We start from the raw sequence: 26,693 nt of genomic DNA, 5'->3' as shown, positions 1-26,693 counted from the left end.
GAAATACATCTAAGACAACCCTTTTAAAACTTTATGAAAGCTATTTCTTAAAATATAAACAATAAACTTACAGGGATTATTAAACTAGAATTAAAAAAATCAATAAAGAGCTCCTATGCGGACCTTAACAATAAAGTATCTTGCCACTCTTTATTACGGGATTGCTGGGTATCTCTACATGTTTTTTGTTTTTTCGTCCTCACTAATTCCTAACAAAAGACAAAACATACACATGCTGGAACTGCAAACATCTAGAGCATCACTTCCTAAAATAATTATGTTTTGCAGAATATAGAGTTAATTGAAGAGTTGCTTCTTTCTCACGAAAACTGGATTATGTACAAATCAGCCAAATCTCATGAAAAGTAATTTTGCAACAACCCTAGCTGAAATTCCCTAATTAGATTATGACATTAATAAGTCAGGAAGAGGTCCTTGGCAACACAGATGCTTTATCGTCCATGTGCAAAAGTATCCTAGATCTTTCTGTTGATGAAGTTATTTTGCAGAGGTGGGATGCAGAAGGCTCTATCATGGCTGCTTCTCCTTTTTGGAGGCAGTTAATCTTTACTCAAAAATAATTTCTGTGTGATAGCCCCTTTTTGCTTTTTTGGTTTTCTTACAAAGAGATCACCCATGAGGTAGACTGTAACAGCAGTCTACTAACTTAGGGCAGTCTAAAGGACATAATTTTCTGTTTTTTTTTTTTTTTTAAACTATTCTCTTAGAGGCTAATTCCACTCCTTTCATAGAAGGAAGAGCCAGACAGGCGGTCTAAATAAATTTTTTAAAAATTCCTCAACCACTGCCTGAACAAATAACAAGCAATTATAATTTTACCAGTTCTAGAGTCACATTACCTCCAACGTGTTTATGGACTCAGACAGGTTAAGCGTATTTGGTAATGTCATAACCAAAAAATAAAAATCAAACCCGTTGCCATTGAGTCAATTCTGACTCGTAGCAACCCTACAGGACAGATTAGAACCGCTCCATAGGATTTCCAAGGATCAGTTGGTGGATTCGAACTGCAGACCTTTTGGTTAGCAGCTGAGCTCTTAACCACTGTGCCATCATGCCTCCAGAAACATCACCCAAAAGCACTCTTATACCAGTCCATTGAGGGAAAAAGCAGATGGTGCCACTTCTTCCCTGTAGGCTTCCTTAACCAACCAGGCAGTATAGACCACTTCTTCCTCTGTGTTCCCACTCATGGTCTTCTGTATACTCCTAATATAGTACTCATAATATTGTAAGTACTTATCTTTCTCTTTCTCTGTGTATGTGCGTGTGTGTGTTCCTATCTGTGAATGTAAACTCCTCAAGGGTAGGAACTAAGTCTTACTCATTCCATTATATACTCACAGTCTGGCAAATAATGTGTTCACTAAATGTGTGATGAATGAATGAATGAACCAATAAACAAACCAACTTTCATCCGTGGACCAAGATGTGATATCCATTCATGGTCACAAGATGGCATTATGACTCTCTACATTCTATGCCACACCAGAGGTACCAGACCCAAAAGCAAAAATACTTCCAGGGCCTAGGATTCCCTCAGGATTTGGAAAGTCTCAGTCAATCTGGAAGGCTTAGCGAAGATTCACCCACTCCTACCAAATGTTTCTGATGATGTTTTTGAAGTGGAATATAAACAATTCTTTATCCAAAGACAATGAGATTGAAGGGATAACATGTAATTTATCTCTCTCTTCAAGAATGCAAAGCAGAGATTAACTATTTTCCTCAGGAAGTAGTAGAGTCATTGACTTTTCTGAGAATAGAAGAAAGCTGGAGTCTTACATGGCTATTTCTAAGAGTATTTTTATTACACTGACCAGTTTCCATGATATAAACTGAGTCACATCATTGTGGCCTTAGGTTCAGGAAGTCTTGGGTAACTCCTTGTTTGAGTATCAGTACTGTAATCTCTGGCCCAGGAAGGTGTTTGGAATGAGGACTGTTAGCACTTGTCCTATTTCAGATATTAGAAACAAGCGAGACAATTCCAGGGACTGAAACATATGGCAGGCTTCCTCCATTCAGTGGGAACAGCAGAAAAAGGAGGACTTTGTGGTAGACAGAAAGTGTCAAGAAGACATAACAGCTCTGGAAGAATCAGTACAGAACTACCTGTATTGTTGCTAAACAGCCATATTTTTAGAAAATGCTAAATGTGTAAATCATCAAAGAAAACTGAGCTTAAAGGAGTGTGACCTCCTAAGAGGTCAGAACATTTTCACAGAAATTAAGATATCATTAACATTATATATGATTTAAAAAAAAAACAAACTGTTAGCTCTTGAACCACTGACTCCCATACATTTTTAAAATCATGTATCAATATATTTTAAAATACTTTTGTAAAAATCTTTTTTAAATTAACAAATTTTAATGATTGAGCACTATGTGCAAAAATTTATGGCATGTAACAACATGAATAAATTGCAGTCCCTGCCTTCAAGTATGCTAAAGTATTCTAGGTATCTTGGTCAGAGACAACCTTGAACATGAATACCAAAAGAGCCTATTTATAGATCTACCTCCACTCTTAGACTTGTGTGTGTGATGCCTTACAATGCAAAGTGCATTCCTATAGTCTCCTGCCAAACTGTTTCTCCTTTACAGTACTCAAAAAGTGGAACTGCTCTAGTAGGTCACTGGGTACCTGCCCCACAGCATTATCAATACTAGTGTTATTGCCGTGCTGTGGAAACACACAATATATTGGTACGCTCAGTATGTAGCCAAAGATGTACTGTTATAATCACTGAATCTAAAGAGGGCTAGTCATAAAATCTTAATGGAAAACCTGTGTATGAACTTAAATCATTTTAATCTTAAAATATTTTAAATGATCTGCCTTTCATAAAATAAGGAAATTAACTAAATAATTATAAAAAGGTTTTTTGTTTGTTTGTTTTAAAATAACATTAGCTGTGTTATAAACAAGAACATTAAGGTCAAAATGATTTTCTTCTGTGTGTGCGTGCACACAAGTTCATGAGTATGAGTTTAAGATGGTTTTGGGAGAAAACCCATTAGGTTTCTTAAGAATTAGCTATGCCTACAGACGATGGTTATGCAATAACACTCTACCCCACGGTCCAGAAGAAGATCCCAAGGCTGCTGCTGGGGGAGTCTCATCATGACCTAACCTCACTGTAAAGAACAGGGAAGTCCTGAAGGCCTGGTTGAATTCTGAAAGAGTCAGATCACTGGTAGTCATCTGTAACTCCAGGAAGTTTTTCAGAATTACTCCCAAAACTCTTTAACACTGCTTTTCAAAGCGGCTTAAAGCTGAGACTCTGACTTAAACCAGAAATTCAAGGTATCATTACATTCCAGGCAACCCCTTTGTTGCTATTTGGTACGTTATTAAGGGAAGAGGGGGAAAGGGAAGTGTGCCTGAGGTAAAGGCAAAACGAAGTGTGGCCTGACAGACAACCTGATATTTGGCAGACACTCCAGACGAATTCTGACAGCTAGGATGCTGGGTCATATCAGAACTTCTGCACAATTTTCCTAACCACAAACTAAGATTGTCTTTGCTTCTATTAATGCACTTTATTATCTGAATGACCGCAGAAAAAAAAACTCACAAAATCAAAAGCACTATAACCTTGCCAAGTGTACAATTTTGCTACATTTGAAAAGAACTACTCTGCCCATCATAGAAGCACCTTTTAATACTTATAACTTACCTCAAAGTCAAGTTTATGTGATACCTTTTACATATGCATGAAGGTTGCCTAATCTACAGCTAAATGATTTTTTCCCCCCAATCATGAAACCCAGATTGATAGGCACCTGGGGCAGAAGCCAGCTTACCAGCAGTAGTCCAGCAGGTGTGGGGGCAGCACTGGGATGTATATGTGCTGCCAGAACATAGGGTAGAGCAGGGCAGCTGATCCGTGGAGGCAGGCGGTTAACTGAAATGTGTAAAAGGCAACAGCAGTGAGTCGCTGCTGACCCCCAAACAAACAGGCACGCTCAAAGTATCAGAGGTTAATGATAACTGTGAAACAACTTACTTAATGACATAAATCACATCATCTTTACCAGTTCTGTACATAAAAGCCTTTCGTTTCAAGGCCTCTCAGAAAAATACATAAACAGCAAACGTAGCTTCTTGGGGATCTTATACAGACAGTTGGAACTATCTGAAAATACAGAGTTTGGGGTCAAAACTCCAAAATAAATAAAAGTAAAACTGAAAAATTAGGTAAGCGTCTTAGAAAAGACTATAGGAAATTACAATTTGTGCAGCAGAGTTTGTACATCACTCAGATTAACATACCACGATTAAATATGGAAAGGAAGAGAGGCTGAGAGCTCCTGAGGGATATCATTAGGGCAGATTGCCAAGGAATGAAACAGGAGCCAGTCAGGAGGGTCTGGAAGCTGCAGTAATACCAGGGGACCTGAATGTGCGACACTTGGAGCTTCAGTAACGTGTGAACTGCGGGTTACGGCATCGAGAGACTCTGTTCACCGACACATGGAATGTCACTATTGACCAGCGAGCTGCCCGAGCTTGACAGCTGTGCTACGGGAAGCCAAGTATATCATAATTTCATATTTAAACTGTTCATTCCAGGTTAACATTTTGTTTCCTGGCTTTATATCACAACAGCTGCAATTACAGTGTTGCTATTTTAAAGGTAATTGCCATTTTGATTGTTTTGCTGTGGCAAACCATTAATTAAGCATTTCGGAATGCTTAACAAAAGGACATCTCCCCTTTTTTCTCCCTCCTCTTGGCCCTCATCAGAATTCTTTCCATATGATTTTTTTTTTGCATTTTAAATTGTATTTCTATAATTTAGTGATTAAAGCAATAATTAAATCAGCACTTTCATCATTTTAAAGCTTTGCTATAGTCTGCATTTCAAGGTTACCAATTAAATCATTTTATTTGACTTGAAAATCGGGATTTTAAAAATCTATCAGGAAAATGACTTACAGACTTTCTATAAGTCATTATCTCTATTTTACTGTTATACAAAGAAATTCAAACGTACACATGATAATCACATTTAATTTAAAAGAATAAATGCACACCAATCGATCCAAATCATATTAACAGCAATATTTGGGCTATTCAAATGCAAAATACTTCCATTAAATTAAAAAAATGATTAAAATAATCCTATATGAACCAAAAACATAAAATGTCTCATTAAAAATATACTCAACATTGTCATATGGTATTTACATGTGTGTGTGATGTATGTGTATGTGAGTGTACATATTTTTTTCAGTTCAATTTTAATCAATTTTATATGGCAAGTAATGTATTCTTATTCCATTTATGACGCTATCATTAAAGAGTGTTGGTGCTTTGCACTTGCAAGCTTTAATAGTTTACCTACAGTATTCTTTCAATATATATTACCTTTTTAGTTATTTTTTGTGAAAATATACACAGCAAAAGATACACCATTTCAACAAATTTTACATGTACAATTCAGTGACATTGTTATTTTTTAAATTCCTTAATTAGAGCATATAACATGCCACTAGGAGGCATCCAAATACTTTTATTTAACAATTACAGAGCATGAATTTTTTTATGTTACATACTTCAGGGAAATGAAAATGGGCTTGATCTAATTCATTATGTCAAATTCTCCGAGAGCTTGCAGGTACTCTGTCAAGATGCCTGGTCCTAAAGGTCCTAAATTAGATACCTTTAAAGTGCATTAACTCTTTCCATCCCTTTAGTGTAACCTGATGGGCTAAAAGAACTTATGTAGCTCTGAAATGTAGCTAATTAACCAAAGTTTTCCAAAATAGATGAGATGCTACACACAGATGACTTTCAAAACACCTAATTTTTTTTTTAAAGGGAAGTGTTTCTTTTTATTGTTAGGAAAATAATAACAGTATAAATAAATGCATTCTAAAACTGTGCTCTAAAATAAAATGTATTCTGAAAGTGAGAAATTATAAGGGCACCTTATCTTCCTGGGTGCACTCAGTGTCCTAAGCACTCTATTAAATGCTACATAGATACATTCCCTATCCCCCAGTGGTCATCTTTTAATGAAGTTATGAATTATCTGTTAATAAGACACGGTATTATCTAGTGAATTCGACTGGCTTCTTACAAGATGGTTTCTCTGATTGTAAGCAGAGTCGCAAACTTTATGTCACAGTCGCCATTTGGCAGAGAGTTTCTCTGCTAATCAGGGTCTCCTGGCAGAGAAGGAAGCTCTACTGGACTTGGCAATGTCTTGCGATAAGTGACAGGGAGAGGAAATTACACTATGACCTCTCCCTGAACCACAGTTTGTAGCCTAAGCAACTAGAATTAATTATTAAAAGTAATATAGCAGAAGAATCAGATTTGGATGAAAACTATGAGGAATTTACTTTTGCAAATATTGCTTCTGTGGTAACTGTGAGACATCCAAAAGAGGCAGCAGCTTATCAAAGAAGAGTCCCTTATCCACCAGCAGCATGCGACAACTGAGATTTGTTTTTTTTTTAAATAGATACGATACTAATACAGTATACACTTTTGTAGACAAGATTGTAAAGTTGCAAGTGAAGAAAAATATAATTAAGGAAAATAAAATTACTATAAAATTAAATACAGTTATAGATAAGTTGTGTAAAATAGCAGTTACGTATATCATGCACACAAGGTTAGGACTCGGTCACTCACAACCTACGTGATCTCTGGAACACATGCTAGAGATTCCTAACCCTCAAAATAAGAAGTCTATAATTAAGTAATCTGCAAATACTGTTTCTGATAGATCTAATAATCTTTATTCTTAGATCAGATCAGTTCTAATATTTCATATTCTTATTAATCATTAGGGATTTTTTTTTTCAATCCAAGTGGTTAACAGAACATTTTAAATGGACTATAATTCGTATCTTCAAAGTATATCTAAACATCATCTCTAAATGCCTCATAACAATTTTTTTTGCTTAATTCAACAAAATTTTTTGAGTGCCTGCTACATGTTATCACAAATCCTTACTAGTCACCAAGGACATATCACTGAACACAGCAGTCCCTGTTTTTGTGGAGCTTACATGTTAGTGAGGGAGGCAGACAACAAACAAGTAAAATCTATGTTATATCTGTTAGAGATAAGGCTATAAGGAAACCTAAAAGCAGAGTACGGGCTGCAGAGGGATGGAGGGGCTGTTTTAGATAGGAGAGCTAGTGAAGAACACTGATATGGTGACATCTGAACTGAGACCCAACTGAAGAGAGGATGCATACTATTGTGGATTTGGGGAGAAGGGCACTCCAGGCTAAGGAACCAATGCACTCAAAGGTCCTGAGGTGGACTCTCCAGGGAGGAGTGGGGAGGTTGTTGTTATCAGATTGGAGTAAGGGGAAGGACAGGACATGAAGCCGGAGAGGCAAGTAGAGTCAGGGCTGGACGGCCTTCCAGACTATGTCAAAGACTCTAAATTTTATTCTGGATGAGACTTTCCATACCTCTGAAGAGAATGCTGTCAAAATATATTATTTACTGGGAACTTTTTGAGAACTATGCAAATTAAGGGAAAATAACTACTTATTTTAGAAGTTCACTTGCAGTGTAAAGTATCATAAAAAAAGAGATCAATTTTATAAGCCAAATAAGAAAAGTCTTATTATTTTAAAGTTATTTATGATCTACTAAATCTTCAAGGCTAAAGGGAAATGACATATCATATAGCCTTTTAGATCCAGAATTACTCAAGATTATGTCTGGCTGGTGACAGGACTAGGGCTCCAAATTGTTTTTCTAATATTCAGTTGTTTCTTCTATAAAACAGCTATTTTCACGAAAGCAAGGAAGAGGGTGGGGGAAGAAGTTTCAGTGCTTGAGTTGAAATGTATCTCTGGCATTGTATTTTGGAAACTGAAGGAATAATACATTGTAATAAGCATCTGATTAAGAAAAAGCTGGATAGGAAATAATTTTCAGAGAAAATAAAATCACCCAAATAAAGATTTAAGAAAAAAATGCCTTATCATCTTTGTTAAATGGCATATAAATGTTTAAAATTAACATATAATTTCATAACGCATATTCAGTATATTGAACTGATACAGCCTAAAAGTGCTGACCAATGCAAAATAAAATCATTAGGAATATCGTTTTCCCATTGACTCTAATTATAAAATGAGTATATATGAAACCCATGTGAGGAGACAAGAACCGGGGCCAGTGAAATCAGAGGAAGAACCCTGACATTAAAGTGAACTTAGTCATAGAAGTAACTTCTAGTCTAAGGCCACCAGGTCTAATGGAAGCTGCCATTGACAGAATTGATAGTAATAATATTAATAGCAAACATTCACACAGTGCTTATTATGATCCAGGTACTTCACTGAGTACTTGAAGTACTCGTATTTAATCCTCACAATAACCTTATGGAGGTAGTATTATCATTATTCCCATTTTACAGATCAGAACACTATGGCAAAGTTAAACCAACTGCCCAAGATCACACGCAGCTGGTATGTGGCAAAGCCAGGATATGAACCCGGGCAGCCCGGATCTAGAATACCTTAACCACTATTTTAAACTGTCTTTTGATAGGCAATGATTCATATTTCCCATCATTATAGGGCTTTAAATAATGCCTTCTGATGGGAAATATTTTACACTAATTATATAATGGCTAATGCATCTTTGGACTGAACAATCCAATAGGTGAGAGCAGCTGACCTTTGTAGGAAACACTTAGGAGGCTACGAGAGACAAAAAATGATTAACAACACTTGTTCAGCCGTCCCAGTCTGTACCTTCAAAAGGAAACTGATGGAATGAATTCCTTAGAAAGTGTTCAAAGGATGAGATAATTGATAAAAACTCTACAAGTTATCACCTTAACCTGTGTCTGCAAGTACACTTAACTTGGAATCCAAACCATAGCTCTTTCCTTTTGTGACAGAAAATCTGATTTGTTCCTATTAAAGTTAAAATTATATTTGTTAGAGGAAATCAGCCTGTCAATAAAACTAAGCAACACTGTAAACAATTAAATAGAAATATATTGTGTGTTAGTCATCCAGTGCTGTTAGAAATACCACAAGTGGATGGCTTTAACAAAGAGAAGTTTGTTTTCTCACAGTAACGTAGGCTCAAAGTCTAAATTCAGGGCGTCAGCTCCAGGGGAAGGCCTTCTCTCTCTGCCGGCCTTCTCCTCAGTGTTCCCCCCAGTGTTCCCCCGGACCGAGGAGCTTCTTTGAGCAAGGACCCCAGATCCAAAGGACGCGCTCTGCTCCAGGCATTGATTTCCTTGGTGGTATGAGATCCCCCTGTCTCTCTGCTCACTTCTCTCTTTCATATCTCAAGAGATTGCCTCAAAACACAATCCAATCTTGTAGACTGAGTCCTGCCTCGCTAATACAACTGCTGTCCATCCTCCCTCGTTAACATCATGGAGGTAGGATTTACAACATAGAGGAACATCACAGGGTACTGGGAGTCATGGCCCAGTCAAACTGATACACACACTTTTGGAGGGACATAATTCAATCCATGACATATCGTAAGCAAAAAAAAAAAAAAAAGAAAGAAACCTGACAGTGTATCAGATTCCAAAGTGAGCAGCAGGAAAAACAACCCACCTAGTATAACAGCCACAATGAAAATCAGCATAAAAATTCTAACTAGCACACTTTGCAAGTAAAGATCTCATAATGTTACTCCCATTCTTCTGCTGTTTTTGCTGTATGCCATCGACTCATAGCGATCCTATAGGACAGAGTAGAACTACCCCATAGGTAGTTTCCAAGGAGCAGCTGGTGGATTCAAATTGCCAGACTTTCTGATTAGCAGCCTGACCTCTTAACCACTTTGCCACCATGACTCCTCCCATTCTTCTAGTCTCTAATAACTCTTAGCTAGACTGTGCCTTATACTTAGGTAGAAATCTACTCCTTTCAACTACAGTTCTATATGAGTTACTGAGGGGTAGAATCATAGCCTCTAAGCATAAAATCCCGAAACACAGAATACAGACTTCGTCTGATTTTTAACTGAATCAATATTTAATTCAGAAATTTAAGTACTATAAACGTAGGTATACAGAATAATCTGTTACAGATGGGAATGTGATAAATTCCACACAGAATGAAAAATTTGGTGGAGAGCATAAAGAAACCATCTGTTTAAACATGTTTAATTTACATCCACATTTAAAAGCCTAGGCCAAAAAGCGAGAGCAAAATAACAGGTAGCTAAAACATACAAAGCTGTTATAACTACAAAACATTGTAACTTGAGTAAAACTAATAGCCCAATTAAGTGATAGCTGTAAGGAAATATCTGGAGAAATAGCAATTTTATATAGTGAAAAAAGACAGTATTTGGTTGTATATGCCTTTTTTTTTTTTATGCCCTTTTTAAAAGATCCTTTTACATGCTAAAAAACGTTTTTACATTTCATTCCTTCCCTTCATCCTAGTAGGACAATAAACCCTAGTACTTCATTATTAAAAATCCATTCTAATCTCTTTCCACCATACTCAAGTCTTTCGGGCAGGTCCCAGATTTGGACACTGGTTTATTAGTTTGTCCTAGTCAAATGATTCTAAATTGTTCTTGCTTGTTTGCTTGCTTCACGTAGTCATTCTTTTGTTCATTTTACAGATAGGGATACTGAGGTAAAGTTAAATCAAGGCCCAAGAACACACCCCTAGTGAGGCACTACCCATGTGCTCACCAAAAAAAAGCCCAGTGCCGTCGAGTCAATTCCGACTCATAGCGACCCTAGAAGACAGAGTAGAACTGCCCCATAGTTTCCAAGGAGCGCCTGGCTGATTCGAACTGCCGACCGTTTGGTTAGCAGCCATAGCACTTAACCACTATGCCACCAGGGTTTCCCACCCACGTGCTAGGCAACTTTATTGGCGGTGGGTTTGGGTTTTTTTTTTTTTTTTTGGTATATTATTGGTACCAGTGATATACCAAAAAAAAAAACCAAAACCACTGCCATCGAGTTGATTCCGACTCATAGAGACCGGTGATATAATAACAGACAAAACAAACAAAAATCTACGCTCTCAAGGAGTTTACACTCTAGTCCCTCTCTACATACCACTATGACTGGCAATACTTACCTCTTGTCTACACAAGGTTTCGGATTTCTGTAGCTGCCACATTACACATAAATGCCAACACCCGCAAATATACTTCCTTCCCTACATGACCTTTCCCTATTTACCATGCTGTCACATTGCAGAAGTTTCTCTAAATTTATTGCTTTCTTGTGCTCACTCTCAAAGTCACTTCAATAGTAGTTTTCCTATTCTTAAAGAAGGCCCCATCTACTTCACCACCAAAATCAGGAGTCTAATACTACAACATCCCTCAAATGTACTTACCTTCTCTCCTCACAAACATCCGGACTCTAGACTCTCAAGGAGTACTTCAGGATGTTCATGTGGGTACTCCCTCAAATGTACTTACCTTCTCTCCTCACAAACATCCGGACTCTAGACTCTCAAGGAGTACTTCAGGATGTTCATGTGGGTACTATACATCACATAAATTAAGTAATTATTCAGAAAATAAATAGTACAGTAGAAGAATCCCTGAATTTAAGAATTAAAAAGGGTCTTAGAGATCATTCTTGTTTGATTCCTTCATTTTTCAGACAAGAAACTTCAGGGTAGGAGAAATCAAGTGGTATATGAAGTCATCCAGTTTACTGATCGAGCAGTCAGGAGTGGAACACAAATCACTAATTTTAGAAGATAATATAATCATACTACCACCATATTTAGGAACAATATTCAAATAACCAATAAATAAAATCCTTACTCTTTAACTATGAGACATTTAAATACCATACTTTAAAATATCTCTCACCAGGAACAGGTAAAACTAATTGCAAGCCACTATAGCAACCAGTGGCAAAGCAATCACGAAGCAATTTCTAAAGCTTTATAAATGGAGTTAAATAGCTCATAATCTTTAAATTACACATAATTGGATGAGAATGAATGATACACATATACATTATATATTTTAATATTAAAATTGTATATACTATAACATGGAAACCCTGGTGGTGTAGTGGTTAAGTGCTCTGGCTGCTAACCAAGAGGTCAGCAGTTCGAATCCACCAGGCGCTCCTTGGAAACTCTGTGAGGCAGTTCTACTCTGTCCTATAGGGTCACTATGAGTCAGAATCAACTCGACGGCAGTGGGTTTCATACTATAACATTCTTTTATACATATATATATAAAACATGCATATATATGCATTTAGCATACTTGTGATGTATAAATATATGCATCCATACATAAATATGTACACATATACCTAGACACACACACACATATATAAAGTTACAACCTTCTGATATTAAATGATATCTAGCCCTGATCCTTTATATATATATATATATATATATATATTAAAAAAAAAAAAACACTGCCTTTGAGTAGATCCCAACTCATAGCAACCCTATAGCACAGGGTAGCCCCACAGGGTTTCCAAGAAGTGACTGGTGGATTCGAACATATAGCAGATACCAAATAAATACTTCAAGATTTGTCTATGTGTGTCATTCTACACCCCTCCCTCTCCCTTACCTATTCTCAAGCAGCTACTACATCCAACGGACTCTTTCTTTGGACTATTTCTAAAATCCAACCTCACCTCCATCTTACTGTCACTGTCCTAGTTCAGGAGTTAATCGTCTCTTGCTTTTATTGCTATGACAGACAACCTTTTAACTGGCCTCACCAGCTAGATTTTTCCCTACTCCATTTCTTCTTTTATAATGACACCTGTGTTACCTTTCCCAAAACAAAACTGGTCATATCAAGTACCTCATTCTCTCTCTCCTTCTCTTTCTTCACACAAACACACACACACAGTGACATATCAAACATTTCCAAGACATGACAGAAATTCCTTTCAGGAAATCTGTATCAGACTAAAGTCAACTCTTTAATCTACGACTCTCCTCCAAACTCTCCCATATTAGAATTCTTATCACATTGACTGGCCTTGACTCATTGACATTTTTGCAGAATCATAAATTAGTAACTTTGAAATTCCCAGTACTTGACAAATAATAATGCTTATGAATGCACAAATAAATGAATCAATACGCTTATACTCTGGTCTTTGGAAAACCCTACCAATGTCAAAAATTTCCTTGAAAATAAAGGTCATTCATATCTTCTCAGGTGGTTAACTATCTTTTCCTCTTTCTTTTCATAGCACTATTTTATCACTGTAGTAAATCACGATAAAATATAAGCTTCATGGAGGCTGTACCAGTCATCAATTTGTTGCCTCTCAGCTCCAAATTCAGCCTTTTCTATTTATCTGTGAAAATGGCTCTAGCCTCTTCAGATATTTTTATTTTGTCAGCTAGCCTAACATAGAACTTTGTCAGTAGTGGGCACTGGTGATACACTACAGGAGGAAGGATTTTTGCCTCCTGGTTCCAGTGTGCTCCTAGGTAGGCAGGGTCCTGTAGGTACCTGACTCTCCAGGCCTGGCTCCTGCAGCAGGTGAGCTCTCCAGCATCTGGTTCCGGCAGTGCATAAGGCTTCTCTAAGGCTTGTCTCCTGCTGTCCACAGTGACCAGTAAATCCAGGAGCTTCCCCAGATACTCTATTCAGGTGATTTTGTAGCAGAACGCCTCTGATGAGATACCCCCCCATGGCAATCAGCCAGCTACCTGGTGGCAGGTTAATTACATTAGACCTCTTCCATCATGAGGGGGCAGAGATTCATCCTCACTGGAATAAATATTCTAGATATGGATTCTCTGCCCAAAATGCTTCTGCCAGTATTACCATTGATGGATTCAGAATTCCATCAGCATGGAATTCTTCACAGCATTGTATCTGATCAAGGAATTCACCTCACAGCAAAGTGAAGTGCAGCAGTGAGTCCACAGCCATTCCCCATCAGTTATGGTGTCAGCTGGGAGACAACCTCCTGACAGGGTGGGGCCCAGTTTCATAGGATGCAGTGCATGCCCCCCCACAGTCAGAACACACGGGACCAGGAACCAAAGGGTAGAGGTGGGAGTGGCTCCTTTCGTTCTTACACTTAACAAACTACTTGCGGGTGTCTTCATTCCCATCCTTGCAATTTTGAGCTCTGCTTGTTTGTAGATCTTTGTCCCCAAAGGAGGAAAGCTTCCACCAGGGGAACAACAATTCTACTGAACTAGAAGATGAGACTGCCACCTGGTCCACTTGGGCTCCTTATGCCACTGAACAAATAGACTAAAAAAGGAGGTTAATCTACTGGCCAGAGTGAGTGATCCGGACTAACAAAGAGAGAAATTGAGTTACTTCTACACAATAGAGGCAAGGAGGGCTGGGGAGCCTCCTGGTGCTTCAATGTCCAATAGTAAGTAAATGTTGGTGGTAAACTACAGCAACCATAAAAAGGCAGGACCACTGAGGACTGAGACCCCTTGGAAATAAAGTTTTGGGTCACCATACCAGGTAAAGACTGACCAGCTGAGGTTCTGACTGAGGGCAATTACAGAAACAAAGGCTGTTTAATACTTTTGCATATTTTTTTTTTTGTCATATGTTTTGTTTACTTTTTTTGTGTTAACCACTTGTTTTCATCTCTCTACTTTCCATTTTTATTTTATATCTATACCTGTTGTTAATAGTTTACAACGTAGTCTTTACGTACCAGAATTTAAGTGGGGCTGTAATTAAATTTGAAAAGATAGATACAGTGATGCTTGGGACTGTACCTCTAATTTTGTGAAAAGGTTGAGAATGTATTTGTAAAAAGAATACCTATCTTATCAGGTAGAAACATAGATTTGACTTTCCTGTTGAACAGGAGCTCAAATGTGTACAGAAGGGTGCAGCTGGAAGCTGAGTATCCAAAGAGGGGGACTGTGCTAATTATCAATTTATTACCTCTCAACTCCTCATTCACCCATCATTACCTAATCTGTGAAAAATGGATATGGGCCCTTTACCGTATTTTTTCATAAATAATGCACCCACGTAAGTGACGTGCCCACACATATAACGTGCATACCATGCTTAGGAAAATAATGCTCAAGGTGGCTGCCCAGTTGGCAAAAAAACATATAACACACGCATTATTTGTGTAAAAATAAGGTAGATATCTTTTCCTGGCATGATGTTAAGCTTTGTCAGGAGAGGGCACTGAACAAATATTGCCAGAAGGGAGGGTTTTGCTTCCTGGTTCCAACGTGCTCATTTGGCAGGTTCTTGTGAAGTCTGTGGCTTGTCCAGGGCCTGGCTCCTAGAGCACATGCAGTTTCCCCAGGATCCAGATCCTGCAGCAGGAATGGCCACCAGGCTCCTGTGACATGGGTGGCTTCTCCTGCACTTGGCTCCTGCAAGTAACGACAGCCAGAATCTTCCCCTGGAATCCCCTCACCCCCTCGTCCACCCCCATCTTGGGCAGTTTTATAGCAGAGTACCTCAGGCTTTTATAATGCTTGCAGCCATTCCAGTGCCTGGATCCTATAGCACAGGAGGCTCCTACAGTGTACAATAGCAAGCAGTATCTGGTACCCAGCAGCTTCCCCTGGAACCATCCCCATCTCAACTGATTTTTCAGAGAAGTGCTTCCAGTGAGACACCCCTGGTGAACAGCTTCCCCTGGCACCTCCTTAGGCAGCTTCATGACAGTGTGTTGTTGGCAATGCACCTCTCTGTGAACAGCTTCTCTGACGCTCACATGGTTTTACAGCAAGTTCCAAGGCATGGCACCTCTCTGTGAGAAGCTTTTCCAGGCACCCAAGGGGGCGGGTTCCCAGCAAGTTCTTTGCCATCCAATGAGCCAGGGCTGTGCCCTCTCCAACAGGGTCTAGAGCTTATCCCTTGGTGCTCTAGCTCTTCCCTAAGGGTAGTGACTGCTTCTTATATCTGCTATTTCCAGTATTCTTTAGCATTCTCTTTATTTCTTAGCCAATCGCTTGTTACTTCAATCCTCTGTTATAGTTTGTAATTCTTTATATTAAACTTTCTTTGTTCAAATTACTGTGCGGCTTCTCTCTCCTGAATGGATGCAGACTGATACAGAGGCTATGACTTATTCACCATCATATCCTTAGAACACTGGCTGGCATGAGTCAGACGTTCCATAAACCCATAAACAAGCGGTGATTCAATGAATGAGCAAATGAACACTCTTCATAGGGAGAAAGGCATAAAATTTCTACCTAGGGCTATATGAAGGCCAAAAGATACCAATTTAAATGCCTGTATGGGCTGAACAAAAGTCAATACAGCAACAGAGCTTCACGAAGCTAAAAGAGTTCAAGATGTATTGATAAATTTTCACAAGGTATTATAATTTTGTCATAAGCTTTTAAAAACTCTCTAATTTTGTCATAAGCTTTAAAAAATTCTCTAGTAGAAAACTGCTGAAGCTTTTTTTTTTTTTTTAGGCAAAGGTTACATGGATACTGGCCTTTACCTTAAAAACTTCAGAATTTAAAAAGAAACCATTATCATCATTATCTTGAATGGATAGAGTCAAGTGTCAAAGAGACATCACCATCATCATTATTAATGGATAAAGAGTCAAGAATCAAAGAGATAAGCCAGAGATACATTTCTACTTGTCAAAGAGACAAGTTTCTACCCTGGCATTTTCAGTATCAAACAAATGCTTCATATTTCGTAATTAAAAAATGTATTTTAAAAACATTTCTCCATTATGCTCACAATTTGAAAGATTAAATATATTCATATATACGCATGTGTATAATATACACATGCGTATATATGAATATATTTATACACACATATATATAAATAAATATATTTCCTCACAACTAGACCAATAAGCAACATTATGATAAATGGAGAAAAGACTGAAGTTGTCAAAGATTTCATTTTACTTGGATCCTCGAGCCACGCCCATGGAAGTGGCAGTAAAGAAATCAAAAGATGCGTTGCATTCCACAAATTTGCTACAAAAGACCTCTTTAAAGTGTTGAAAAGCAAAGGTGTCACCTTGAAGACTAAGGTGTGCCTGACCCAAGCCATGGTGTTGTCAATAGCCTCATATGCATGCAAAAGCTGGACAATGAATAGCACAGATTGGAGAATTGACGCCTGGTGACAAAGATTACTGAATGTACCATGGACTGCCAGAAGAACGAACAAGTCTGTTTCGGAAGAAGTAAAACCAGAATGCTCCTTAGAAGCATGGATGGTGAGACTACATCTCACAAACTTTGGACGTGTTATCAGGAGGGGGCAGTCCCTGGAGGAGGACATCATGCTTGGTAAAGTAGAGGGTCAGCGAAAAAGAGGAAGACCTTCAATGGGATGGACTGGCACAGTGGCTGCAATAATGGGCTCAAGCATAACAACGATTGTGAGGATGACCCAGCACTGGGCAGTGTTTTGTTCTGCTATAGGATTGGTATGAGTCAAAACCAACTCAACAGCACCTAACAACAACAACATATGTATTTATATAATTTAATGCATAAGAATACACTTGACAATGAATTTCATAGTGTAGGTGACTGAGAAGCTGTGTATCAGTAAATCAATTTTAGAGATGGCTCTTCTAAACTACATCTGTTCCTTAAGTTGGCACCTTGTTGTCATTGTTTTTGTTAGCTTCCATTGAGTTAGCCCCCAACGCAAGACAACCCCATGCACAATGGAATGAAATGCTGCCTGGTCCTATGTCATCACCATGTTGGTTGCAGATTGGGCTGTTGTTATACATAGGATTTTCAATGACTGATTTTCAAAAGCAGATCATAAGGCCTTTCTTCCTAGTTTGTGTTAGTTTGAAAGCTTCGCTGAAATCTGTTCAGTATCACAGCAACATGCAAACCTCCAGATGGGCGGTAGTTGCACATGAGGTGCACCGGCTGGGAGCTGAACCTGGATCTCCCATACGGAAGGTGAGAATTCTACCACTGAACCACCAAGGCCTTAAAAATATTTATGGGAAGTGATAATAGACTGAACTAAGACAATGTACAGTTAGAATGCAGAAGAGGGGTTACAGAATGATTAAGGAGGTACAATCTACAGGACTTGGGTGGGATTATGGGGGAAAGATAACGAATTCCATTTTAGAAATGTTCAGTGATGGCATCCACAATGGGTTAAATTGCAGCGTATAACCTAAGGAAGTTTATCTAAAGAGAAAAACTTCCCTAACTGCAAAATGAAAAAAATTGTAGTGTGTAAAAGGTACACTGGAAAATAAACACGCTGCCCTCAGGGGTAGTTTTACTAAAGAAACAGAAATAATGCATATTTTTTCTTATATTTAACACTGATAATCAACTGACAGCACAAAATTTAATTGTTGTTCTTTATAGAAAATACTACAGTAAGCTGAAATGGTCAGAGGCCCTTTTTGTAGAGATCAGAGTTGACATAGAAACAAAGATTACAAACCCTAGAGGAATGACATTCTAATACACCCCTCAGATAATACCGTGTTGCACTGAAAGCTTTGTTTAGTCAATGGTCTACTTTTAGAAGACAAATGAGCTAAACCATGAGGCAGAAAGATGTGCTTGTTTCTATGAAAAACAGGGCTCTTAGCACCACAAGAGCTGGAAGGTAAAAGTATCTCCAGTTTTCCTGTCTTACGAGCCTCCTCCACACACCCTTCCCAACTCAGCGTTACCTTCGCAATCCCACTGCCACACTCCAGCCACATTTACTTATCACTAAATGAAAAATACAGTATACAAGCCAAACGGGACACCGGTAAGGAGAATTATTTATCTATTGTTTCATTGACATAATTGGTTGCTATGGGCTTTGGGAAGAATTAAAAATATAAAAATTGTTCCTACAATCTCTCCCCAAGAGGTCTTGATAACAAGTTTTAAAAGCACCACTGCTGCCACAGCTTTGAAAACACAAGGAGAAAAAAAATACACCTCAGTAATCTTAACTAGGAAGTAGACCTGGGTAATTTTTGTTCTTCCACCAACTGTCCAATTCTTAATCCCCCGGAAGAGTCTCTGTGCTTCAGGCTTCAGATTAAATGTTGATACTGGCGGCACCATTACGAGACAAAACAAGAACATATATATAATGCAGATGGAGAGGTTAAAATCCTCTGGGCACTCCTTCAGTGAAACTAAACCTATAAAACCTATGTTTTAATAGCAAATTTTCTGGGAATCACAAGATCTCTTTTTGCATATGCCCTTGATGGAATTAATGAGAGAGGGAGAGAAAAGCATATGCTTAAATGCCTGGGGGCAACTCTAACAAAGGAAGAAATTACAGTTTATTAATGCAATTCCAGCACTCACAGCATATTGCTTGCTCTAAATAATACAGAAAGAACACACATTACACAATCAAATCTCTGTAACTAATGTGCTTATAGACTTGAAGACAGTGACATTTACCAACTAGATACTGGTCACAAATAGGAGCTAACGTTTAGACATCTGCTTTTAGGGGAAGCATCTCTTCCACCTGCTTCTTCAGGCCACAAAGATACACTCTAGTTAACATATTACTGACAGGATGACGAGAACACTCCTGTCAGATGCTGGCCAGCGGGTGTTTGAGACAAAATGTACAGCCCCAGCTGACTAGTTAAAGAAAGTCTGGTGAGGTACAATTATAGAGGCATATGACAAGGCTTCATGCCTGACTGATTTGAGAACCGATGACATGGCTTTAAACAGCAATCTTGCCTACCTTTGGTCACAAAACAGCAATAAGTCAACTGATACACTCTTGTAAAATCATGATTTATTCCTTTGCTTTCAATACTTGAGATTCTGGTATGATACTCAGCTAGTCTACCCAAGGTTCACTTGGGGCTTAAACATCTAGGGTCTGCCTGCAACATGCATAAAATCAATGTTCTTGTTCAGGATTGCCAGAAAACCTTCATGTGTGCTTAATAATATACAAATCTTTAGAATAAAAGCAAAAGTGATTATGTTCAAATTCACTCAAATCAAACCTACAAAAATATAATAGTGGGTCCTAACATAGTACCACCCTTTAAAAAAGGGTAAAAATCCACTAAAATACAAAATGCAACAATATTCTCGGTATTTTTGCTTACCCATCTCAAAACTAATTTTTTTATTTTAAAGTTTATCTCTATAAAGGTTACAAATTACCATTTTAAAACCAACAGCATCTAAAGAATAGGATCTTTGTTTAGCTGATTCTCTACCCATGTATCATTACTAAAACCAAGTAAGCTATAAAAACCAAAAACCAAACCCACCGCCGTAGAGTCGATTCCGACTCATAGCGACCCTATAGGACAGAGTAGAACTGCCCCATAGAGTTTCCAAGGAGCGCCTGGTGGATTCGAACTGCCAACCTTTTGGTTAGCAGACATAGCTCTTAACCACTTATGCTACCAGGGTTTCCAGCAAGCTGACAATTATTTTATTATAGTTATTGGAAAATTATGATTGTCAAAAAGTCAATTATCTAGGCAAATAAAATTTTCTTAAGTTACAATAGATTTATAAACATAATGACACCTTATATATATTCTTTCAATAATATAGGCTACAGATATAAAGAAATGAAAAAAATGGGTAAAACAATTTCTTGCATTAATACTAAGAACATTATAGTATTTATAATATGTAAAATAATATATGAATATAAAAAGCTCAAAAATAAGTAAATTCATTAACTATTCCTTAATTACTCCTTCCTTGGAAGTTTCAAGATTTCACTAAACTCTTTTAAAAACAGCTTACTTCTAATTTATGTTATGTTACTGGTCCTTGACCTTAAGTGTTACTATTCATGGAATTTATAGCAGATAAATTTATATTAAGGGTTTTTTTAAAGATAGGTTCAAGTAAATCAGTTTCCTCCACATAGAAGGGTAAGGAGATCATGAAAAAGACCTTTAATCATGTTTCTTTTATCAGTTCTATTGCCCCAGAGAGTGAACCAAAACAGAGTTGTTAACTTAGAAGTGACATCACCATTACGTTATCACTAACAGTCATAAACACTTGGTATTAAGTTGACCTCAAAGAAAGGAAACATCCCTGAGTAGTATCAAGCCTTTACTGTAACAATTTGTTTTTTAAGTCAAAGTTAAAGCTAAAGGGTATGCATGTTAATAAAGTTCTACTCGAAACTATAGATCTAGTCAATTAAAACAATTATAGCTAATAATCACTGTACATTCATCTTTTGCAGGCATAATTCTAAGTACTTCATAGTGTGTGTGTGTGTGTACACGTTAACCCTCACAACAACCCTATGAGATTAAGACTACTATTACTCCCATTTTGCACATGAAGAAACTGAGTTACAAAGAGCTTACTCAGCCATTGAGAGGAGGATATAAATTATAACAAAGAGAAACACTAACATTTTTTAAAACATATATTCTGATTTATTTTTAATACTTTTCTAAATAGAGTAGCTTGTGCGTTCATTCACACAACTCACTCATTCACTTCCTTGAGATCTCTGCTCAAATATCACCTTATTACGGAGGTTTTCCACGACCGTCATATATAAATAAAAACCTGCTCCCTGTCTCCTATCACACACACACACACAACACACACTCAGTTTATTCATTACCCTTTGGAACTTATCATCATATGACATAAACAAACTCCAAAACCAAACCCATTGCCGTCAAGTCGATTCCAACTCATAGGACAGAGTAGAGCTGCCCCATAGGGTTTCCAAGGAGCAACTGGTGGATTCAAACTGCTGACCTTTTGATCGGCAGAGAGAGCTCTTCACTACTATGCCACCAGAGTTTCCTGTCATATGATACAATAGTTATTTATTAATTCATTTGTTTATTATCTGTTTCATCCCAACTGCGTATAAGCTCCAAGAGGATTAGAACTTGACTTTGCTTACTGCTGAATTCTTAGTGCTGACAAAGTTCCTGGCACATAGAAGGGGTCTAATAAATATTTTCATATGAATTAATCCTTCTAGGAGTTTGGTTTCTAGGCCTACACGACAGTTTGTACGAACTTTTTAATCTTGAGGAAAGTATCCATATAGAAATAGCCTTTATAATCTTGATAAAAATCATGTTTAAAAAAGGAAAAGGAGTGGGAAGACAAGGAAGACGCTTTTACCTCAATGGTAAATTAAAAATACCAGAAATGAAAAATAAAAGTACCAAATGTTTCAGGCTTAATTTCTCAGCATCATTTAAGAAACTGAAAATAATTATTTTTGTCACTGACTAGTATTTATTCTCTGATTTATTACATTATTTCTCCACACTTTAAGTGCATATGACAGTGTATTTTTTCAATATGTAAAATACCATGCTTTCAATTTTTTTTTTTGAAGACGGGGCCTATCAACATTGTAATTCAAAAATTTCCAAATTATATATTTTTTACATATTATATAGAATAGGGAAACCCTAGTGGCATATTGGTTAAGTGCTATGACTGCTAACCAAAAGGTCGGCAGTTCAAACCCACCAGGTGCTCCTTGGAAACCCTATGGGGCAGTTGTACTCTGTCCTATAGGGTCGCTATGAGTCACAATTGACTTGACGGCAGTGGGTTTGGTTTTTGGTTTTGGTATATATAATAACCCTAGAATTGGAACCAGGAGATCCAGTTTCATATTACCTGTCTGCAATAAGTTATCTGGCCTTAGGGTGGCCATTCACCCTGTCTGAAAACAGCTTTCTCATTGTTAAACAGTAAAATATACTAGAGAAATTCTAACGGTCCTTCTATCCTAAAATGTCAAACTATAGCTAATGATCATTGTACATTTATCTTTCGCAGGCTTAATTCTAAGCACTTCACAGTGTGTGTGTGTATACATGTTATAGGATGAGGTTTTTATTTCTACCTTGATCTACTTAAAAAAAACCCACTGCCGTCGAGTCGATTCCGACTCATAGCGACCCTGTAGGACAGATTAGAACTGCCCCGTAGGGCTTCCACGGAGCAGCTGGTGGATTCGAACTTCTGACCTTTTCGTTAGCAGCCACAGTACTTAAAAGAAGACCAAAGTATAAAAAATGTGATTTTATTTTAATAAATTAACTAGTTTTGTAAAAAAGCAAATTCACATAATACTGAACAATGGTTTTTCATAAAATACCTCACAGATTAATCAAAGCTATATTTGAATGTATTAAAAATTAAAAGTAAAAAATATCACATTTTTAATGCTTATGGTAAAAAAAAAATGAGGAAATCTAGCAAATACTTTTGAATGCTTTTCTATAATGTGAGAAAAATCCGTCTATTCTCACTGCATTTACCATAGTAAGCGAAACCTTCCAAAAGAACATTTTAGTGAGTGGCATAAAACCTGTGATTTAAAAAAAAGAAAAAAACTAATAAAATGCTACTTTGACATTTAAGTTATTATCAGTCTGAAGAGCTCCTCCAAATCAGAACTATTATAGAATCTACTACCAAACCACGACTCGGCAACAAAGATGAATCTACCTATTACCAGGTTAGGATAGCAGCTATTATCATGGCCCCTTGATTTCTTTCAAGTAGCTCCAATGGAAAAAGTCACAAGTGAATAAAAGATCTCATAATAGCTCTTAAGAATTCTTTATATGGTAGAAGGTATTAAAATGAACTCTAGAGATTAAAAAAAAAACACACACACACACACACACAACTCTCATCTCCTGATAAGAAAAAATAATTAACCTGACTTAATGCATCTGAGAAGGCCTTCCATAAATCAGACTTTTGTACTTCAACACCCAGATTAAAACCACATATCAGAAAAATATGCAGATATTGTCTTATAAGTACACATAGAACATTTCTCAAACCGCGCAGGCTTGTAGGTCTTTTGTGACTGCTCAATACACGCGGCTTAAAAGCAGAGCTGTGAAGTACTCACAGTGCTTAATTTGCTGGAGGTAATGATGACGCGTCTCTCGTGCAGCATGCTGGCATACAGCTCCAGCATATTGTTCACATCCACGGCAACAAAATATTCCGTAAGATTTCTCTGTACATGTGAAAAATAATTGTGGAAATTAGAGCTCAGGGAGATTATGAAGAAAAATATTTTATAACCATACAAAAAAGTCTTCAAGTTCAAAAGGTTTTATTATGAAAATGGTATTCATTAAAATAATATTTAATACTACTCTGCTGCCACACGAAGCACTTAGCATTCTATTACTGTGGAGAGATAACTCTACTCCAGAAAAATGTTTCTCAGAGTGTAAGCAGTGGATTACATACTTCTCACTCTCCCTCTCCAAGTACTTATAAAAGCGGTAGATCTTCTGGTCTCCAATCTAGATCTGCTCAAGTGCAGTTTTTGGAACATGACTCCAAGAATCTGCCTTTTATCAAGCGTTCCTGGAGACTCCTCTGTACACTGAGGTTTGGGAGCCACTGCTTCAGTGAATGCATCTGCGGCCCCCACGTTTGCCACTCACTCGGCAAGGAGCTCTGACAGCACAATGGTTAAAGTGCCCTGCTGCTAACCAGAGGGCAGACAGTTCAAACACACCAGAGGCTCCCTGGTCAGTCGGCCGCGAGGGAAACACAGCAGGGTACTTGGCCCACAGTGTACAGCGTACAAGCCTTTAAAGCCTATAAACTGGCCTGAGAGTCCTGAGTGTGTACCTCAGGCCTACACTCAGAGCAGCTTAATCCAAGGTCTTTCACAGTGGTCATCTGGATTCAGCTGCACTTAAAAACAGCACTGAAAGTATTAGTTTGATATCAGAAAATTCACAACCATCTTCTGGGACTCAGTTCATCCCCTTACATTAGCCATGTGCTTCTAGAAATCTCAACAGTCAATAAGTTTGAAGACTTTTTTGAAGAACAGCAGAAATCTAATGAAAATAATAAGTATATTTAGAAGTATTTTCTCTGTTGGTTTTTCCTTTACTGTTGATTAAATTGTTTCTACTGGTTCATTCTAACTTTCCAAGGGAAGCTGAAGACATAGTAAGCAAAAGTATACTTCCTTTTCTTTTCACACAGCTATCCAAAAGCATGAAAACATATTTGTCATTTCCAATTATCCATGTAAACTCTTCTACAGAGTATCAATTTTTAACAACTATTGAAACACAGAAAATATTCCTAGCAAGGCTACACCTAGCACTCTAAGTGAAATGCAAAACTCAGTAATTTTTTATAATTTTTGTAGTATCTCTCAAGTCTTATAAAATACTATCATTTTAAGTTAAAATCAGAAACTGAAATATGGGACATCTAAGATTTGAACACTTACGTACAAAGAATCAAAAATACTACGGTTAGTACACTGAAGTAACCATATATTTTTACCTTATGGGAAAGCATTTTCTAATGCCAATATCCATTCCCCACCAGCAGAAGCCATTTCCTGAGATACCTCCTCTACGTGATACAGGGGAGCTCAGGATCTAATTGAATATATGAGATCCTTCCTCATTATGCCAAATGATAAAAATAGTTTCTCTCATATAATTTTCCTTATCTACAACCAGATATTAATTAGGAAGGGGGTAAAGAAGCAGATAAATAAGAACAAAAGGATAACACCATTGTTATCCCTTTCTGCATTATTTCTCAAAATCAACACAGATAGTCACAATGTACTCTATTTCCCTAAAGAGCGAGAGCAAAAGAAATAAAACGTGACCTAGGACACATTAAGTAGAAAACAGAAAACTTACACTCTCAGGGATTGTTGGGAGTCCAGTTACATCAGGGGCAATGAAGTAGGAATGCTAATCATAGAAATAAATCACATAAGAAAAGGAGAATTAAACATTTGGTATCACAGTATATAGTACATACAACTTGGGATAAAGATAAAAAATACATCAACTAAATAAATGCCATGGGCTAACAGGATATGTTGAACATGAAAAAAGCTTAAATGAGATAGGAGATTACATGAGATTTCACATCACATTTTTCATACAAAGAGTTAGGTGTTGGTTAAAATATTTAAATTTAAAATTGAACAGTAATGTTTTCAGAAGAGCATCCTGGGAAACATTTAGTAAGAACCCCTCCCCACAAAAGTACATTACTGAGAAGTTTGTTTTTTTTTTTTTAAATATTCATAAAGCACATTTTGTTCTTCTAGACTGGAAAATTAAGGGTCACTTGCATAAGGATATATCAAAACCTATTAAGATTCCTGGGTTTATATGGAAAGTAATGACAATTCTTTTTTACACATCAGCCACTACATTGTTTAGAAAGTAGCCATAAAACATAATTTTTAAGTATTTTTAAATTTCTTAAAAGTGTAATTACTCATCCCAAAATATGACTCTTCATATATCCACTAAATAAATAATAATTAGCTTCTGTATTGGTCAAGGCTTCAATAATGCAAACTGGAGCTTGAATTTCTTTTCTTCAAATCTTTGGCTTGAGAAATGCCAAGTGTGTTCTTCCCTTTTGGTTTTCTAATTCCGGGTTTTTGCACATTTCATTATAATACTTTGTCTTCTCGAGCCAGCTTTGAAATCTTCTGTTCAGTTCTCTACCTTCATCATTTCTTCTATTCACTTCAGCTATTCAACAAAAAAACTGAACGATGCAGGAAGCATCAAAAGAAGACTAATGGAATACACAGAGTCATTGAACCAAAAAGAACTGGTCAACATTCAACCGCTTCAAGAGGCAGCATATGATCAAGAGCCAATGGTACTAAAGGAAGAAATCAAAGCTGCACTGAAGGCACTGGCAAAAAACAAGGCTCCAGGAATTGAAGGAATACCAACTGAAATGTTTCAACAAATGGATG

General features: G+C 37.3%; 1 protein-coding gene across 15 annotated transcripts in view; it reads right to left on the bottom strand.

Moving 5' to 3' along the window:
* The window catches only part of DENND1B (DENN domain containing 1B), a 287,699-nt gene that overhangs the window by 120,120 nt on the left and 140,886 nt on the right, over window positions 1-26,693 (bottom strand). For all 15 annotated transcript variants that reach the window (XM_064273444.1, XM_064273448.1, XM_064273449.1 and 12 more), the window contains 3 exons: window positions 25,606-25,659; window positions 23,820-23,930; window positions 3,835-3,935 (listed from right to left, as the gene is read on the bottom strand). In XM_064273444.1, coding sequence (XP_064129514.1) covers window positions 3,835-3,935; window positions 23,820-23,930; window positions 25,606-25,659 — 266 coding nt within the window. The remainder of the gene's footprint in view (window positions 1-3,834; window positions 3,936-23,819; window positions 23,931-25,605; window positions 25,660-26,693) is intronic.

This window comes from Loxodonta africana, chromosome 20 (assembly GCF_030014295.1).
Source record: "Loxodonta africana isolate mLoxAfr1 chromosome 20, mLoxAfr1.hap2, whole genome shotgun sequence".
Taxonomy (NCBI): Eukaryota; Metazoa; Chordata; class Mammalia; order Proboscidea; family Elephantidae; genus Loxodonta; species Loxodonta africana.
Note: the sequence above shows the minus strand (reverse complement) of the source record. Positions and strands in the feature narration are given on the sequence as shown.